Genomic DNA, 18,962 nt, shown 5'->3' with positions numbered 1-18,962 from the left:
CCACAACGCCCGGCTATTTTTTGGTTGCAGCCGTCGTTGTTTGCCAGGTCCGGGCTGGGGATTCGAACCCGCCACCTTAGGTGTACGTGGCTGGTGCCTTAGCCGGTTGAGCTATAGGCGCTGAGCCGCTATTTTTTGTTGCAGTTGTCATTGTTGTTTAGCTGGCCCGGGCCAGGTTTGAACCCACCAGCCTCAATGTATGTGGCTGGCTCCGTAATCACTGTACTATGGGCCGCCGAGCCTAGAAGACATACATTTTAACGTACTTTTTCCTTTATGATTTGTGCATTTGTTTCTAGCTTAAAAAATATTTTCCTATCCCACATCGTGGAATGGTCTCAGACTGATTTTAGAAATGTTTTAACGTGGCCAGATGTGGTGGCTCCTGCCTTTTATCTAGCACTCTGGGAGGCTGAAGTGGATGGGTTGCCTGAGCTAAGGAGTTTGAGACTAGCCTGAGCAAAAGCGAGATCCCATCTCTAAAAATATCCGAGTGTTGTGGCAAGCGCCTGTGGTCCCAGCTACTTGGGAAACTGCAGCAAGAGGATCGCTTGAGCCCAAGAGTTTGAGGTTGCTGTGAGCTATGACACCATAGCACTCTACTGACGGTGACAAAGTGAAACTATATCTTCAAAAAGAAAAGAAGAAGAAGAAATATTTTAATGTCTTGCTTTTACAGTCAGGTTTTTTTTTTTTTTATCACCCTCAGTAGAGTGCCACCCTCAGTAGAGTGCATTATAGCTCACAGCAACCTCCAACTCTTGGGAGCCTCAGCCTCCCAATTAGCTGGAACTACAGGCACCCGCCACAACACCTGGCTATTTTCTTTGTGGCAGTTTTGCCAGGGCCAGGTTCGAACCCATCACCCTCGGTATATGGGGCCGGGACCCTACCCACTGAGCCACAGGCACCACCCTACTGTAAGGTTTTTACTCCTCTAGAATTTATCATCTATAGTATGAGGCAGGGATTTATTTTTCCATACAGATAACCAGTTACCCTACACTGTCGAAGAAGGATACAGTTATTATTATTTTTTTTTTTTTGCAGTTTTTGACTGGGGCTAGGTTCGAACCCACCACCTCTGGCATATGGGGCCAGTGCCCTACTCCTTTGAGCCACAGGTGTCGCCCAAAGTCATCTTTTTTTTAATACTGGCATATATCAAGTTTCCAAATATGAAAATCTAGACTGTTCTCCTGGTTCTTCTCTACTGGTCTGCTTGTGGTTCCTGACTTTACAGTGTGTTCAGAATGCCGTAAATGGTACAGCAGTGTGTGTTTCTGGTTTATTACTAGAAAGCAAATATCAACTACTGTGTTGCATTGTGGTTGCACATCCATCAGAAGTTGAAGGTCCGTCTTGGCTCAGAGAGCTGAACTCAGGGGAAATGGGGGATTTGAGGCTTACAGAAAGGGGAGGGTCTCGAGGTATGAAATCAAGCGAGTATCAAGAAATTCAGGGGAAAAGTAGTGGAAGACTCCTTCAATACTACAGCCGGATGGGATCTTTGAACAGTGTGTGGAGTAGTCTACCCAGGGTGAAAAGGGTGATCTGGTGGCCACACGCTCAGTCTTGGGAGTCAGACTGGGTTTGATCTTTAACAGGATAATTCACCTCTCTGGAATTTAATTTCCTCATCTATAAAATGGGGCAACAGTAGGTTTCCTCACAGGATTGTTGAGAGGGCTAAATGAAATAATACACAGAGGGATTTAGCAAGTCCTGGCCCATAGCTGGATGGCAACTAAGTGGTGGTCATTTTCACCCACTTTCCTTGATTTTAAGAGCAACTCTTTTCCCCACACTTCACAATTCTGAAGTTAGAACAGCCTTTTACTATCATTCCCTATAGTGGTTTGGTTTTCCCTTACAGATTATTGTTTAGACTGTAGGAGACAGACAAAAGTATCTTAACTTGGGAAGGAGTTATGCTGTATAATATTCGGGGCAAATTTCAATCAGAATGCCAGATGGAAGCAGGTGCCTTCTAGGAGGGAGAAGTTGAGAGAGAATCACTTAAAACTACAAATGTCCTGTGCCCAGCAAATGACACCTACCAGGCAGGAGATGGCCAAAGGTGTGGTAGGTGCTGAAGACAGAATTAGACTCAGCTCTTTGCTTTGCTAGTCCTATACTGTGTGAGCCTGCCCCATGCAGCCTCTGCTTTTTCCTATCCAGTGGGACTCAGAATCCTGCCTGCTGCTTGACTGGCTCTGAGATGCAGGTGAGTTTTTACCTGAGTAGACTTTGCCACGTGTGAGCACCAGTGAATGAAGCTGTCAGTTTTCAGGGTATGCCTCTCTCCTGTCAGCCCCCAACTGCACTTGGCTGGGGATTTCTTTCTTATTCATTCTTTCTCAATCACAGAAATCCTGCCTGCTCTTCAAAGCCATCTCAAATGTATCTTCTTCTTCACACCTGGTCTTAAATTCTGGATGAGTATTGCTCACTTTATCTCCTTTGTCTCTCAAGAGAATTTTTCAAATTCTGCCTTGTTGTAGCTCTCTTCTTGTTCTGTTTGATGTACTCCAGAAGATTGCCAACCCTGTGGGGGCAGAAGCATGTCTGACTTTTGCAAACCTTGTAGTTCTAGCACAGAATAGCACTGCAGAGAACATGAAATCTCATGGAAGCATTTGCTAAGTACCTACTAGATGCCACACAGTGCCGCGGTAGGAAGATGGCCCAGAAATGGTGCTGGCCAAGGAGGAAGTTGTCCATGGGCCTAGGTCAGTTCTGCTCCCACAACCTCACCCATCCACCTGTATGTGACCATGGACAGTGGCCTTCTGTGTGGCATTGTGTTGTGTGAGTGGGGTGCGAAGGTCAGTCTGGTCCTTGTGCATTGACTTTGAGAGGCAGGCCTGGGGACTGTGGCTGGATGTCCATGGCCTTAGCAAGGTGGGAGGGGCTCTAGAGTATGTGAGATGGGAAGGGTGAGGAAGGGAAATTGGGTGGGGAGCCTGTGGATCATCAGGCCTCTGGTCATTCTGGGCCTAGGAGAAGCTGCAGTCCCCAGACCTGAAGTGTCAACCAGCAGCTCTGGGTTCCAAGGTGCTACCCCTTATGTTCAGGTATGGAGACTGCCCTGTGTGGGACAGGGGATGCCTCCTGCTTGATGTGAGCTGAGGTGGCCCTGAAGAGCCTGGGGCCATGGTAATTGGGCCCTGAGGTACCTATAAACTCCTGATAATGACCACTTGGACCTTGGGCCTCATGCCAGGGCCCTGTCTACATTCTTCATCAGGGAAGGCAGAGGACACTGGAAAAACCAGTTTGGGTGTATGAGGCCCATTTCATGTTGATCTTAAGGGAGTATTGGACTTTAGGGGGGAGTTGAGGAGCCTAGAAATCTTTCTTCAAACTCTGGCTCTTTCAGAAAGTTAGATGTTTTGGTGAGGTCAGCACATCCAACTTCCCTAGGTCATGTCTTCTGATCAGGTAGCGGGGGCAAGACAAGAGTTTAGGGTTTGTCCCTTTTCCCTCTGGGGAAGGCACCCAGCATGTCACCCTGAGCAGTGCTTGGGCTTGGTGTGGTCAAGAAGAGTTTGCTGTCATGACCTAAGCGACCTTTTTGTGACAGTTGAGAGGGGAACCTGGATGAGAGGGCACAGCTGTGCTTGTCCAGTGTCATGGCCAAACCCAGCGGGAGCCTTGGTGAGTGAGATCTAGGAACTGCGGGGTGTGGCTCTGCTCATCTCCACGTCCCAAGGGTTCCCTGTAAATGGTCAACATATAATTGTTGCTCAGCAAACATTTGGAATGAATTGTTCTGCTGCCTGTTCCTTGCCCATTCAATTCATTGGTGAGGAGGGTTTCCCATGCAGTCATGTCAAGTTACTATAAACATCTTAACTTTAAACTGCAGATCATTCTCTCATTGTTCTGGAGGCTAGAAGTCGGAAATCTGGCAGGGCTGCCTTCCACCTAGGGCACCTGGGGGACTGTCTACCTCCGATGGCTTTCGGTGGCTCCAGGCATCCTTGACCCCTGGCCCCATTGGGGTAGTCTCTTCTCCATTGTCACGTGGCCACCTCTTCTCTCCGTCTCCCTGAGCACCTGACATTGGATTTAGGGCCTGTCCAGACAATACAGGATGATCTCCTTATCTCAGAATCCTTAACCTGACTCCATTACATGCTAAGACCATTATTCCAAACATAAGGTCACATCCCCAGGTCCTGGGAAATTATCTTTTTGGAGACCACCATTCAGTTCACTATGGGGGGTTGTCTTAGTATTTTTATAATCACTTGCTTATTTAGATATATAATGGCTTTGAGCCACCAGGGTTGCTTTTTCTAGTTTATTGTTTGCAGTAAATTTTAAAATTCATACATACATGTAACTTTAAGTCTTAGATAGCTATATTTCCTTTTCTTCCTACAGCTTTAGGTTCAGAAAGTCCTATATTGTCCGATAAGTAGTCATGCATGTTAATAAAACGCTAAGAAATTGACTTTTTAAAAAAAATTGACAAAATTGTATATATTTATCACAAAATTGTATGTATTACGTATGTAGTGTTTTGAAATATGTATACATTTCGTGCTTTGAAAATATGTATACCAAGTGGCTAAATTGAGGTAGTTAACGTGTATAACCTCACATACTTACCATTTTTGTGTGTTGACAGGGTATCTGTTAGCATATTTCAAGGACATAAATACACTGTTATTAACTGTAGTCACCATGTTGTACAGTAGATCTCTTGAACTCTTTCCTCCTGTCTGAAATTTGTATCTTTTGACCAATTCCTCTTTACCCTCCTACCCTGCCAAGAAATTGACTTTTTAATCCAGTGATAATTTGTTCTGATATTTACCATGAGGGATCTACACTTTGGAAAAAGTAGCCAGCCTCTACGTGTAATAAAATTTCATAGGCCTGTATATAGACAGGCATACAAAAAACCAGAGGGCTGGGATAACCCAGGGAAATCTGAGTAAGGCTTGTAGTGCTGTAAATCTCCCTACGCCAGTGTCAGTTGCCTGGTTTGGATAACGGACCATAGTTACATCAGTTGCCATGGTGAGATGTGATGTGCTGCGGAGGGCACCCAGGACTTTAAGCCACTATTTTTCTAACTTCTTGTGGATCTGTAATCATTAAAAATAAAAAAAATTGAAAAGCAAGTCAGATTTACTAGTATCAGCTACTAAATCATGTATTCTCTTATTTGTATTTTTTTGTTGTTGCAGTTTGACTGGGGCTGGGTTTGAACCCACCACCCTTGGTATATGGGGCCGGCGCCCTACTCACTGAGCCACAGGCGCCACCCTCTTCTCCTATTTGTAAAATATCCTTTATTGTGATATGTGCTAGAGTATCTTAGAGTTGTGTTTAACATTTCATTTGGGACAAATTGGCATCATTTGATATATGTATTGTAGTCTTCCCCTGGAGAAACATGGTGTATCCTATTAATTCAAGCTATATTTTAACTCTTGAGACTAAATGTGTGTAGTTTTCTTCAGGTTATTCATAGACACTTTGAAAGTTTTTTTGTTACTGTGGATGGCTCTCTTTCCTTTGTATTCTCTAACTAGCTGGTGCTGGCTATATGTCACTGAATAGAATCCCCACACCCTTTCAAATACATGAAATTCTTTCAACTGGGGAAATGCTTTTCATTCTGCCATTAGAGACAATGTTTAACAGGCTTCTTCGTTCCTTTAAACCTACTCTCAGGAAGGGTATGGTCAGTTATTTACTCTGTAATGTGAATTTAAGTAGCTGAATTCTCCCTACGAGTGTATGGGAGGAGGGCTCCTAAGGCATAGGAATTTGTGTCTTGTAATTTTCATGCTAACTATATTTTCCTGGATTCTGTTTCTTTGAAAATTGGATCTCTGAAGGGGTCACATGGTGTTTTGTGTGGGATGTCCTAGGCCTGACCAGCCTGGAGGACAAACTGGCCATCAGTCTTAAGAGGGGGCTGAACTGGCCATGAGCTCTCTTCTCTGCTTTGCTCCTTGGGACCTTGAGGCCTGGGAGGGCACTGCAGGTGTTGAGAAGGCCGCGAGCTGGAGAGCCCCAAATTTGGAAACACTCAAATGGAAAATGTACCATTAATCTCCACTCAGGCCAGTCTTATGAAATCCGACTGCTGGAGAATCGGAAGCTGGGAGACTTCCAAGATCTGAACACGAAGTATGTCAAGGTAAGCCTGGGGGCTTCATTAGGGTTTGCGCACCTTGCTGGGGGTGGGTGGCAGGCAGGGTGTCTGGGAGGGTGAGGAAAGGCCTCAGAGAGAGAGGCCGGGCGTCAGCTTGGCCCTCATCAGTGAGAGGCAGCCCCTGTTCCGTGTCTGGAGCGTGTTGTCCAAGTGGGGATCAGACAGACCGGAAGCACCAAGAACCCGAGTGGCTTGGACAGACGGGACAGGCTTAGGCTCATGCCTGGCTTTGTCACTTACTAAACTTCCCTGAGCGTAGTTTGTGCTCACCTGCACAAAGAGTTGATAAATTAGACGTGTCTGTAACACACTTAGTAATCCAGGGAAAACTGGTAATCACTATTATTATTGCTGGTAGTTTTACTGAGGTTCTGGGAGGGAGTGGTATGTGGAGCTTGGGACAGAAACTCTAGGAGGAGGGCCGTTGAAGGGTGGGCTTGGGGACAGAGACAGGCTCCTCTTGGGCTCCACCTGGCCCCACACTCAGCTATTGTCCTGCTGGCCTTCACTCCCCAGAGCATCATCCGCGTGGTTTTCCATGACCGCCGACTGCAGTACACAGAACATCAGCAGCTGGAGGGCTGGCGGTGGAGCAGGCCTGGGGACCGGATCCTGGATATTGGTGAGTCCCCGCAGTAGGCAAGGCCCCCAGGCCATATTGGGGTTCTTCTTGGATGCCATCTGAACCCGTGCCTACAGGGCTTTTTAGCACCCTCCTGCCCTATGCTAAACCACACCATCAGCCATCAGAGATGAACACGCCATCAGCTCCTGCCCTCCTGGAGCTCCATTTTCAGTGGAAAAGACCTGTGGAATTCACAGACCTATTGTCAGGGAGGTCCAGGAATCCTGTGCAGAAGAAAGGAGACTTAAAGGATTTTAATAAATGTTGAAAAGCGACATGTCCATCATAAAGATAGTGGGGCAAGAGAAATGGGACTTGGGGAGCCCAGGTCCCGCCTCATAGTGCTTTATCCATAGCCCTGCGGGTTAGGTAGGTTTTGGAATTCAGAAGCTAGAACGACGGTAGGAGCATATACACATAGCATCAGGGATCACTGCCCATAGGCACCCAAGCGCAGTGATATTCCTACACAGAAGTAAAAGAACTGTTCACACAAAATGGGATATTGCAAGTACAAGTTGGATCTATCAGGTGTAGAGCATAATGTCTTAATCCTGTAATTAGGTAAAAGCGATGAAGGCTTTGTTGCTTAGTAGGATGTAAGCATTCCAATTTGTACAAATAATCAACACATTGAATCCTATAATGGCATAAATGTATTTATGATCTATGTACGAATGACTTAATAAAAAATAAATAAATAAACAAAATGGGATAAAGACCATCAAGAGCTTCATGGTGATTCATGTCCAGTTTTCTGCCAAATGAATTATGCAAAACTTAGTTTTCAGAGCTTTTGGCATTTCAAATTGAGGTGAAGGAATTTGGGCCTATAACAAGAGTCCTTCCCTAAATATTTAGGAGAAGCTGACAACTGCACTTTTGTGTGTGTGTATGTGTGTCCAGATATTCCACTGTCTGTTGGTATCTTGGACCCCAGGGCCAGCCCGACCCAGCTGAACGCAGTCGAATTTTTGTGGGACCCTGCAAAGAGGGCATCTGCATTCATTCAGGTAAGTAGAAGGATGCTTACCTTTCACTGAAAGCCTGGGCTGTGGAGGGTCCAGCTTGTAGGTTGGAAAACCAACCAGCATGAAAGGGCCTGGAAGGGCTCCTGTTCTCTGTGGCACTGTAGAGAGGAGGGCGTGTTGCTCAGAGTGGCGAAGCTAGTCGGTCCACAGGGCTGGCAAAAGGACTTTGGAGGGTTTTAGAATTCTGTTTGGATTCAGCTTATAGAATATATAACATTTTAGAAACTAAGTTATTTCCCAGCATAAGTAATTTGAAAGTAACATTTTCTCCATTATGGAAACTAAGTTATTTTCTGGCATAAACAATTTGAAAGTAACATTTTCTCCATTATGGTTTCTATTGTTGTATGATTCTTTTTGAGCCTCTTAGTTTTCTCACTCATTTTATAAATCAGATAATGAAGTCATTAACACAGTACCTGGTCCATAGGAATCACTCAAGAAAAGTTAGCATCTTTTTTTTTTTTAATAATTACAGCACTCTTATTGTATTTAAAAAGTATTATAGTGTTATTATATTGTTATAATTATATATTGAATTATATTATTATGAGTATATATGAAGCGCCTTCCATGTGGCAGGTACTTTTCAGAAATATAGATATGCTTCAAGCTTTCCAGTCAGGCTTCCAGCTAGGCCCAAGTAACTTGGAACCAGGACATTAGAGAGTGGTCAGGGTGACCCTATGGTCCCTGCCCTGAAGTCTGTAGGACTCCCCAGGGAAAGGTCTCAGGATGGGGGATGTTGGGGGGTTGGTCAGTGGCAAGGATGCAGCTGGTCAGTCAGGGCCTCCACAGTAAAGGGATAAAGGTAGGACATGTCTTTTGCAGGCAGGGTACCAGGGTGGCCATGGGCCTCAGGGAATGGGTGGAGCGTTGGAGAGAGCAAGAGGTTGAGATAGGCCTGTGCTGACAAGGCTGGGACAGACCCCTGCACACAGAGGGGAGCCAGCCCAACTGCCCCCTGTCTCCCTCCCAGGTGCACTGTATCAGCACAGAGTTCACCCCTAGGAAGCATGGGGGTGAGAAAGGCGTGCCTTTTCGAGTGCAGATCGACACATTTAAGCAGAATGAGAATGGAGAGTACACAGAGCACTTGCACTCGGCCAGCTGCCAGATCAAGGTGTTCAAGGTAGGATGGGTCCCCACTCTCCCTTCACCCCCCTGCAGTCACATCCTCCCCCAGGACCTTTGACATTTCTCTTGGAAGCTCAGCAGGGAGCCCTGTGTCCCTTTAGTGTTGGCCCTTTCCCCGGACTCTGCATAAGCACTAGCTGTGCGTTAGGGAGTGATGGTTGCCCCTGCCCTGCAGGGGACATCTTCTCACCTGTGGTACCTGCTCCATATCTTGCAGAAGCCTTGGCATCCCTGCATGTCAGTCCTTGGCTCTACTTTATAAGAATGATTGGATTTGCACACGGTTTTAGATTTCCTTTTTCCAAACCCTTTATTTTATTTTATTTTATTTATTTATTTTTTTGAGACAGAGCCTCAAGCTGTTCCTCTGGGTGGAGTGCTATGGCATCACAGCTCACAGCAACCTCCAACTCCTGGGCTCAAGTGTGTCTCCTGCCTCAGCCTCCCAAGTAGCTGGCACCACAGGCACCCGCCACAACGCCCGGCTATTTTTTGGTTATAGCCATCGTTGTTTGGCGGGCCCAGGCTGGATTCAAACCCACCACCTTAGTTGTATGTGGCTGGCACCTTAGCCACTTGAGCCACAGGTGCTGAGCCCCAAACCCTTTGTAATTGTCTACAGGTTCTCCCATCTATATTCTCTTCAAAACTCAAGTCAGGAGGCCCTCCCTCCTTGAGGCCCATGGCCACTTTTCTTCCTGCAGTGGTTTCCTGTGGAGAAGCATTTTCAGAGGCACCACCTCACTTTTCCTTTCTTGCTTCATTCCTTGCAATCACCTGATACTGTTTTCCATCTCCTCAATCTGGACTGAGCCTTTCCTGAAGATGGTAGTCAGTGATGTAGCTCACTGTCTCGTGTGGCCTCAGGGAGATATGGAGGGTTGCAGCAGAGCCTGCATCATTCTTAGGGTGTGAGGGCGGCCTGTGCTCGAGCAGGGCCTAGCCCCTGTAGGCCCCGCCAGCCTGGGAACTCTAGCAGATGTTTGTGAAGAGGGAATGGACCCCCTTTTTGAGCAGGGATTACCTGAGTAACCAGTCCCAGTGCCTGTACTGGCATCTCCTTCTTTTTGCTTTCAAGTGAATTTGGAATCTGCTAAAAAAGTTCCTTCTGCTGGCGCTGGAGACTTAAGAAGGAGTGGCTTCAGATAGGGCCTTGTTAGAAAGCCGGGTGTGGGCTCAGCGCCTGTGGCTCAAGTGGCTAAGGCGCCAGCCACGTACACCTAAGGTGGCGGGTTCGAATCCAGCCTGGGCCTGCCAAACAACAATGATGGCTGCAACCTAAAAAAAAAAATATAGCTGGGCATTGTGGCGGGCTCCTGTGGTCCCAGCTACTTGGGAGGCTGAGGCAGGAGACTTGCTTGAGCCCAGGAGTTGGAGGTTGCTGTGATCTGTGATGCCATGGCACTCTACCCAGGGGGACAGCTTGAGGCTCTGTCTCAAAAAAAAAGAAAGCTGGGTGTGTACCAATGTCCCAGATTTTAGGCACAGGCCTGTATAAAGTCCATGCTTTGGTTGTATGTGGAAACAAAAACCCACAGGTAGAAGCATACACTTGGTGGCTAAGTGATTGATCTGTTTCCCAGCTAGACTGGTAGCCCCAGGTGTCTGGGACAATGCCATCTCCCTCTCTGTAGCATCCTCTGCAGAGCCTGGCACATGCAGAGCTCTTGGCAGTGAATTGAGGATGGTGCCAATTACAGCCACTGTAAGTGGAGCCAAGGGGGAGCTGACAGCATCTGCACTTGGGAGATCACACAGCCAGGCTGCTGCTGTCCTTTGCTGGGGTAAGACCTGGCTGCCCAAACACCATAGCAAAGGATTCTGAAGCTCTGGCTGGGCTCCGTGAATTGGGATGGGGACTGACCTGGTAGGGACACAGAAGTGGTGGTAGGAAGGTGTGTGTGTCTTTCCTGCCAGAACGTAGCTCACTTTGGAAGCCCACTCTGGGGTTATGAGCAGCGAAAGGAAGGCCTCCAGGGAAAGTTGTCCTTCTCTACTGCTTTTATGTCCTATTTCTGCTGTAACAAGTGACTGCAGACTTAGTGACATAAAACTACACACGTTTATCATCTTACAGTTCTGGCGGTCAGGAGTCTGAAAGGGGTCTCGCTGGGCTGATGGTGTCAGCAGGGCTGCATTCCTCCCCAGGGGCTCTAGGGGAGGCTGTATTTCCGTATCTGTTCCAGCTTCTAGAAGTCAGCCCATTCCTTGGCTCACAGCCCTGTCCCCATCTTCAAAGCCAGCAAGGACAGGCTGAGCCCTTCTCATGTGGCCTACTCTGACCCACCCTTTTGCCCTTTTCTCGCTGTGATCGTATTGGGCCCACCTGGTAATCCAGGATAGTTTTCTTTTAATGTCAGTCACTTAGCAATCTTAATTCAACATGAAACCTTGCTTCCCCATTTCCCAGGTAAGGTTGTATATTATGGATTCTGGGCATTAGGACGTGGCTATCTTCAGAGGCCATTATTCTGCTGACTGTGTCCACCCATGCAGTGGACTCTGTGGCCTCTGGTCTTTCTGCCCATTCTGGAATGCAGTGCTTCTTGTCCCACTGCCCATGACATTTCCATGGCTGTACCATGGTCTTTCCCTAGCCTCTGGATTTTTGTTCCTCTGGTCATCTCTCTTCCCTCGTGCACAGGCCACATTTGTGGTCCCTCCAGCCAGTGTCCACCCTCAGGTAGTAGTTCACTTCCTCACCCAGCAACTCTCACAGGGTATACCCCGGGAAAGAGGCACCAGGCTGGGCAGCAGGAGAAGGAAATGGGGCAGGAATCTCTGCCTCAGAGAGTGCCCTGTCTTTCTTAAGGCATCCTTTCCACACCTGAGTCAGGGGCTTAGGAGTGAGGGCTCTGGGGAGCCAGACACTTAGGAGTGGCTTGGGGAGCTGGGCTGGAAGCTGCCTTGCCTGAGTGTCCTGAGGGAGGCCTTGGCACCTCCTGCCAGGGGATGGGGGAGTCGGAGTCCCCAGTCCCCTGAAACTGGCTCCTCAGGGTGGATGGGGGTGGCAAGGATACGTGTCCACCCCCACCCCTACCCATGGAAGCTAATGATTTGGGCGTGGATAAGCCAGGCTGAGCTGAGCCTGAGAGTCTGTCATGGGGGAACCTGACTTGTTAGAGCTGTGCTCTGGGTTTCTGCATTGGGTACCAAGGACTCTGAAAGGAAAGGCAGGACCCTTCTTGCCAATGGGCTCCCTGTAGGCCTCACTGAGGCTGAATCCATGCAGGCTCAGCCACTGGCTGGTGTGAGCCCACCCTGCCTGTAGCCTCTGGGCAGGGAAGAGGTGAAGCAGGGAGGCCAGGTCACGTGGGTGTGGATGCCCGTGTCCAAGCCACTGGTGTCTTCCCTAGCCCCAGCCTCACTCTCAAACTGAGCACTTGATCTGACATTCCTGTGTCCATACAGCTCCCTGTAACCCTGCCTCCATCTGGGGCTGGGACCACCCTGAGGGATACTCCTTAAAACTCCTGTAGCTGGGGGCCCAAAGTTGTGATGTGAGGAAGGTGCTCACTGGAGTGAAAATCCCCAAAGGTGCCATTGAGTTGCAACTCCTTGTTTATGGCCTGCCCACCATGCGTGGTCTACTGCTCACCTGGTAAAGCCGCTCAGTCTAGGGCTGTTTGCGTTCTATGTCTGAACTTGCCAGCTGGGCCTTGAGCTCATAAGACAACACATACTCAGGCGATGACACTCACAGTGAGCCCAGAAGGTCCCCGAGAGTGGCACCTGTGGGGCCAGCCATTGGTGCTGCACACACATGAATCACTTTATTATTATCATTATTTTTTTTTTTGAGACAGAGCCTCAAGCTATCCCCCTGGGTAGAGTGCCATGGCATAACAGCTCACAACTCCTGGGCTGAAGCGAGTCTCCTGTTTCAGCCTCCCAAGTAGCTGGGACCACAGGTGCCCACCAGAACGCCTGGCTATTTTTTTTGGGGGGGGGGTTGCAGACATCATTGTTGTTTTTGCGGGCCTGGGCTGGATTCAAACCCACCACTTAGGTGTATGTGGCTGGCACCTTAGCCACTTGAGCCACAGGTGCTAAGCCACGAATCACTTTAGATTCAGCTTCCTAATCTGTGAATAAGGGGAATAATATGAAGCATACACACCCTTTGTAAGTTGCCCAGGTTATAGGACACCCAGGATTGGTGGCCTCTCCCTCTGTAACTTGGCGATCTGCATTACCCTGCATGTGGAGTATAGGCTGAGAGCTTGCCAAGGGTCCTAAGAGTCAGGTGCAGGCTGCCTTCAGCTCATGGCCAGGACTTCCCAGCATGCAGGGGTAGACCAAACCCAACCAGCAGCTCCTACTTCCTCCTTTTCATAAGCAGTAGAAGTGGGAAAGGATCTTTTCCAGGCATTTCTATGTGAGCAGCCTCTATGATCCCTCCAGTGGGGAAGTGTTCCTGGTAGGACCACCTGTTTGAAGACCCAGGGGGGAGAGAAGTGCTGTCACCTCTGCAATCCTGCCTATGCTTCCAGCCCTGGACAGGGGTGGGGGAGCTTGCAGACCTCCAGGGGCCACCGCTCAGTCTTCCTGTTGGGTCTTCCTCCAACAATTGCCTTTGTCCCTTTTGGACTAATTTTACCCTGTGTCCTGCATTACAGCCAAAGGGAGCTGACCGGAAACAGAAGACTGATCGAGAGAAGATGGAGAAAAGAACAGCCCAAGAAAAGGAGAAATACCAGCCGTCCTATGAAACCACCATCCTCACAGAGGTGAGCGGCCAGGCACTAGGGACAGAGCTTCCAGAGACCTTCCCCCAAGAACAGGTTGTTGGTTTAAGATTCTTGGAAAGTTGCCCATTGTGGGTGAGGCTTCTGAGTGTGTTCATTCAGTTGTACTGGTTCCCAGCGTCCGCAGCGCTGTGCATCTGGTGAGACCAAGGGCTGGAGAGGTGTTTCAGGAATAACTTCCAGCTCTCTGCCGCCTTGGAATGTGTTTGTGCTTTTCAAAATTAGGTTATTTTTATTTTTATAGAGTAGGTAACATATTCATATGGTTCAAAATTTTAAAAGTACAGTAGAGTGTACAACAGAAAACATCCCTCCCACCACGGTCCCAGCCTCACAGTTTCTCCAGGGGCAGCTGGCGCCTCTGGGTCCTTGTGCATCTGACTTGGCCTTGTCTGCGCTGAAGCCTGCTTTCTACATCAACCGTGCACATACACACAGTTTTGCACCTTGCTCTTTTCAATTAATAGCTTATTTTGGTGTTCCTAAAGAGAGTTCTAATTCCCTACCCCACAGTATCGCATCTATGAGCTATGGCCTGTTGGTGGCATGCGGTGGTTTCTGGGCTCTCGTAATTTCAGACAAGGGAGCAGCAATCACTGTGCCTGGACAGGTAGGTCTGTGAGAGGACAGTGCAGGCTTCTACTCTCAGGGTGGGATCACTGCCTTAAGCACTTGCTCTTTTATTGTTTGGGAAGAGGTTGGAACGCATTTTCTCTTAACCCTGACACTGTTGCTAGCCTGCTTCAGCCAGGGAAACTCCTGAGGTGCTCACCTCTCACCATCTCTTGTTTTTCCCAATATGGGTCTCACCAGGTCTCCCTCCTCTGACTGGGGGCTGTTAATTCTGAGTGACTTGCTCCCTCTGCTTTCTGCAGTCAGGCCAACTAATTGGTGTTGGTGGGTGTTCACTGAGTAATTGGGATCACAGGCTCTCTGAGCATGGGCCAGGCCCATGTTGACCATGGTGGGGGTGAGGCTGTGTCGAGGGTAAGGCACGGTGCATCTAAGAGAGTGGCAGCCTGGGCTTGGCTGGATGTGGTGCTGTGTGTAGGTCTGCGTCTGTGTGTTGTGTGTGTAACACAGACAATATAAAAGGTAATTTGTGGCTCAGACAGATGTGTGTTGTTATTTGACTGAGGATAACAGTGGCCAGAGAGCCTGGGGCGGGAAGAGCCCTGTCCCACCCTCAGCCCGCAAAGGAGTGGCAGGATACAAGGACTGCATTTGTGGATTGGAAATTAAAATAGCTTTTTCCCATGCCTGGTCTATGCTTGTGCAGGTGATGTGTTCCCCCACCTAGTCATCCTTTCTCTGATGGGATGGCCCTCAACCTTTCCACTGCTCTCCGAACTTCCCCTGGAAGGAGAGGTCCTGGCGAGCCTCGTGCAGTATCTAAATCCTGGCCACAGCGCAATGTCGTGGGCGGAAAACCCTACCCTCTGGCCTGGGACCTGGGGAGGTGCCGGCTGCCCCTTCTATCAGCTCATCAGCTCTCCTCAGGCTGCAGGATTTAGCACCAACAAACACATTCCAGCCCATGCTCACAACACGGTTAATGTTTACCAACCCTGTGGTTCGCTGGGTGATAGCAAATCTCCAGGAATGCTTCAAATTGGCCCTCTCCAAAGAGGCGTCATTGCAGGGCAGGGAAGAAATGGATACTTTGTCCGCTGACTTCTCCCAGCAGGCAAAACCTGTATGTCTTTGCTTTCTGTGGGAGACTCCTCGTGTGTTCTCATTTTTGGCTTCTGCACTAGATTGAGGGCAAGGATCACATCTTCCATGTTTGTGTGTCTCCTGTCACCCCTAGCGGATGCCTAAAGTGCAGTGATCACACAGAATTTTGAGAGAAGCTGCTTTTCAGGATCGTGCAGCGCTTCTGTCCTGTAGCAGGTTTTTTCTTCAAATGGCCCAGGGTTGTTTTTCTAGTCTTATTTTAGTTTATTTCTGTGTTTTATTTATTTTTTGAGAAGAGGTCTTGCTGTGTTGCCCAGGCTGGTCTCAAACTCCTAGGCTCAGGTGATCCTCCTGCTTCAGCATTCTAAGTAGCTGGGACTACCAGCATGAATCTTACTGGTCATTTTTTGTCTGGACGTTGCCTCATTGCTTCCTGTAACACATGTGCACACATTCATCTGTACCAGGAAAAGCTCCTTCCATGCAGCCAGCCTGTTTTATTTTTTCCTTCCTTTTCTTATGGACCCAAGCATCTTGTGAGAGACAGTTTCTCACTTTGCTCACTGAATGTTAGATGTCTTCTCTGACCTATTTGGTTTACTCAGCATGGCCCGTATAACCTGCCTGGCTGTGGGTTGCTGAGTAAATGTATGCTACTTGTTGAGGATTGGGTCCTGTGTGTTGGTGTTGACGGTTTCTTGCTTGGAAGGGTCTGGGGAGCCCAGGTCAGCATGTCTGCAGACACCAGCCCCTCTGAGGACCACTGCCCTGTGCTCTCTCCACAGTGCTCTCCGTGGCCTGATGCAGCCTACCAGGTGAACAGTGCCCCGTCCCCAAGCTACAATGGCTCTCCAAACAGCTTCAGCCTTGGAGAAGGGTACGTCCCAGATGTCTCTCTCTGCTTCCCTGGAACGAAGACAGGTGTAGGTTCCTTTCTGATCTTCCTCTCTTCATCTTCTCTCCTTTCTGTTTGGCATCTGTTTGGTTCTCAGGGTGGGCAACTCGTGTTTCCATCACAACAAGTTTTAGCATTTGCACAGCTTTATGTGCTCGGAAACACTTCCAAAAACAGTGTCCGATGGGACAGCAGCCCAGAACTTACCCAGTAAAACCAAATTGGCCTGGGGGTGCATTAGGAAAGCCACCTAACATCGCCTCAGGTGCCCTCTGCGATAGAATGGCTCTCTCAGACAGTGGAGCTTTAGGGAACAGCTGGTAGAGGGGGTGGCTCTGGTGGCTGGGAGAGCTCTTCCTAGTTCTTTGTCTACCTTCTGTGTAAATTCACTGAGTGGTGGGGGTCCGATTAAGAACCCACCCTGGGTTTTCAGGGCTTATGGCACAGAAGCTTGCCTCATGGACACAGTGATGGGGCAGAACTATAGGCTGTTTTCTCGGGGGTTCAGGGCAACACCAGGACACCTCTATGTCCCATTTTAGGAGCAGGGGCAGAGGCAGGGTAAGGCCTAGTGGGGCCCAGCTGGTTTCTGCCTGCAGGGTCCTCAGAGCCCAGCTTATAGACAGAGAACTTTTCCAACAGGACCATGAGATTTTTCATGAACTTTTTTGTTTTTTCCTTTTTTTTTTGAGACAGAGTCTCACTCTGTTGTCCTGAAGTTGAGTGTTGTGGTGTCATAGCTCATAGCAACTTTAAACTCTTGGGTTCAAGAGATCTTTTGCCTCAGCCTTCTGAGTACTGAAGACTAAGGTACCTGCCACAAGCCCAACTAGTTTTTCTATTTTTAGTAGAATTGAAGTTTCCCTCTTGCTCAGGCTGATCTCAGACTCCTGAGCTCAAGTGATCCACCCTCCTCAGCCTCCCAGAGTACCATGCCCCGCTGTTTGTGAACTTGATTCTATCAAAGTGAAGAGTCCTCCTGTGGGGACGCCATAAACATAAAGAAGATGACATACTTAGATTCAAGCAGACCTAGTGTAGCTCTGTACCTGTTGAAGGGAGACCTCCTTAACCTCCCTGAGCCTGTCTCCCTTCTGCAGAGGGGGAGTGAGAATTCCTCGCCGCACCCAGGGAGAATGTGTGAGCAAATGCTTTGCTCCCCACAGACATTTGATGAAAAGCAGCTGTTTTCATTGGCAACCACTCCAAGGGTCGTCCTATAGAAGAGGGTCTTTTCTTCTATTGTAGTAAATACACCTGCCACAGCCTTGACCATTTCTAAGTGTACAGGTTGGTCTTAGGACATTCACATTTTTGTGTGGCTATCACGATTGCCCACCTGAGAAGGCTATTTCTGAGGGTGTCTTTCCCCTACAAACCCTGGTGCTCAGGTGTGTGACTTCTTGAGTTAGCCTTTGAGGAAGGTTGTATGCCTCCCTTTGGGGAAAAAACATGTCAGTGTTTTTCGTCATGGATAGATGCCGCACTCTGGATGCTTATTTACTGGGTGTCTTTTCCTCTCTCCCTCTACCTCATAGAAAGATGTGTGGCTGATGACCCTTGGGTTTAGCGGCAGCTTTCCAGGCGCTGAGTCACTGGGAGGGCAGTCTGGGTCCTCTCCTCCCCCTGAGCTGGGGCTTGGGGTGGACACTGAGTGGGGGGGGGGAATTCTGAGGAAGACTTCCCTTGGTCAGACCCAGTGGAGGGGATTGTCATTGGCTGGGTCAGTGTAGCCTATCAGAGCTTCCGGTCCCTACCGAAGGACCCATTAGGGCTTTTGAGAGATTTGTCGATGGCTCCTGCTTACATTCCTCTGACTCAGGAAATTCTTGAGTACCGATTTCATTTAAAACAAGTCCTGCACCTGGTTGCAAACAAAGTGCCGGGCAGATGGCAGGATCTCTGGCAGGTCCCCGGGACCTTGTCTGTCCTTACCACTTCTTCCTTTTCCTTTGCAGCAACAACTCCCCGACCCACCTGGTGGAGGCCCTGCCCGTTGGCAGTGATGTAAGTGTTTGTGCCCGGCTTTCTGGCTCGTGGTCCCCGGGGGTCCCAGCTGCTTTCTCACGGCCTCCGCTCTCTGCCCACAGCACCTGCTCCCATCCGCCTCCATCCAGGACGCTCAGCAGTGGCTCTACCGCAACAGATTCTCCCAGTTCTGTCGGCTCTTTGCCAGCTTCTCGGGTGAGCGCCTCTGAGTTGTGTTTAAAACCGTGGGCATCTTGGAGACCCTTAGTAAGGCCAGTCACCCTCCAGGACTTTCTCTCGACCTCTGAGGGCAGTGGCTTTGTCTGGGAGACCAAGAGCGGTATGGGTTCACTCACGCATGCTGACCCTATTCAGGAGCAGAGGCAGAAGCAGGGTCAGGCCAAGTGGGGGCCCACCTGGTTTCTGCCTATAGGTTCCTCAGAGCCCAGCTTACAAACAAAGAACTTTTCCAATGGGACCGTGAGATTGTCCATGAATTTGAGTTTTGTTTAAAACCCTGGGCCAGGCTCGGCGCCTGTAGCTCAACCGGCTAAGGCGCCAGCCACGTACACCTAAGGTGGCAGGTTCGAATCCAGCCTGGACTTGCCAAACAACAATGACGGCTGCAACCAAAAAAAATAGCCGGGCGTTGTGGCGGGCGCCTGTGGTCCCAGCTACTTGGGAGGCGGAGGCAGGAGAC

At 49.0% G+C, this 18,962-nt stretch overlaps 1 protein-coding gene across 1 annotated transcript in view; it reads left to right on the top strand.

Moving 5' to 3' along the window:
- The window catches only part of TFCP2L1 (transcription factor CP2 like 1), a 57,853-nt gene that overhangs the window by 28,226 nt on the left and 10,665 nt on the right, over positions 1-18,962 (top strand). The window contains exons 3-10 of the mRNA XM_003792643.2: positions 6,090-6,166; positions 6,698-6,803; positions 7,713-7,819; positions 8,817-8,969; positions 13,594-13,704; positions 16,185-16,276; positions 18,253-18,301; positions 18,385-18,478. Coding sequence (XP_003792691.1) covers positions 6,090-6,166; positions 6,698-6,803; positions 7,713-7,819; positions 8,817-8,969; positions 13,594-13,704; positions 16,185-16,276; positions 18,253-18,301; positions 18,385-18,478 — 789 coding nt within the window. The remainder of the gene's footprint in view (positions 1-6,089; positions 6,167-6,697; positions 6,804-7,712; positions 7,820-8,816; positions 8,970-13,593; positions 13,705-16,184; positions 16,277-18,252; positions 18,302-18,384; positions 18,479-18,962) is intronic.

Source organism: Otolemur garnettii, unplaced genomic scaffold (genome assembly GCF_000181295.1).
Source record: "Otolemur garnettii isolate 467f Iridium unplaced genomic scaffold, OtoGar3 scaffold00059, whole genome shotgun sequence".
Taxonomy (NCBI): Eukaryota; Metazoa; Chordata; class Mammalia; order Primates; family Galagidae; genus Otolemur; species Otolemur garnettii.
This window is presented reverse-complemented; position numbering and strand designations above follow the sequence as displayed.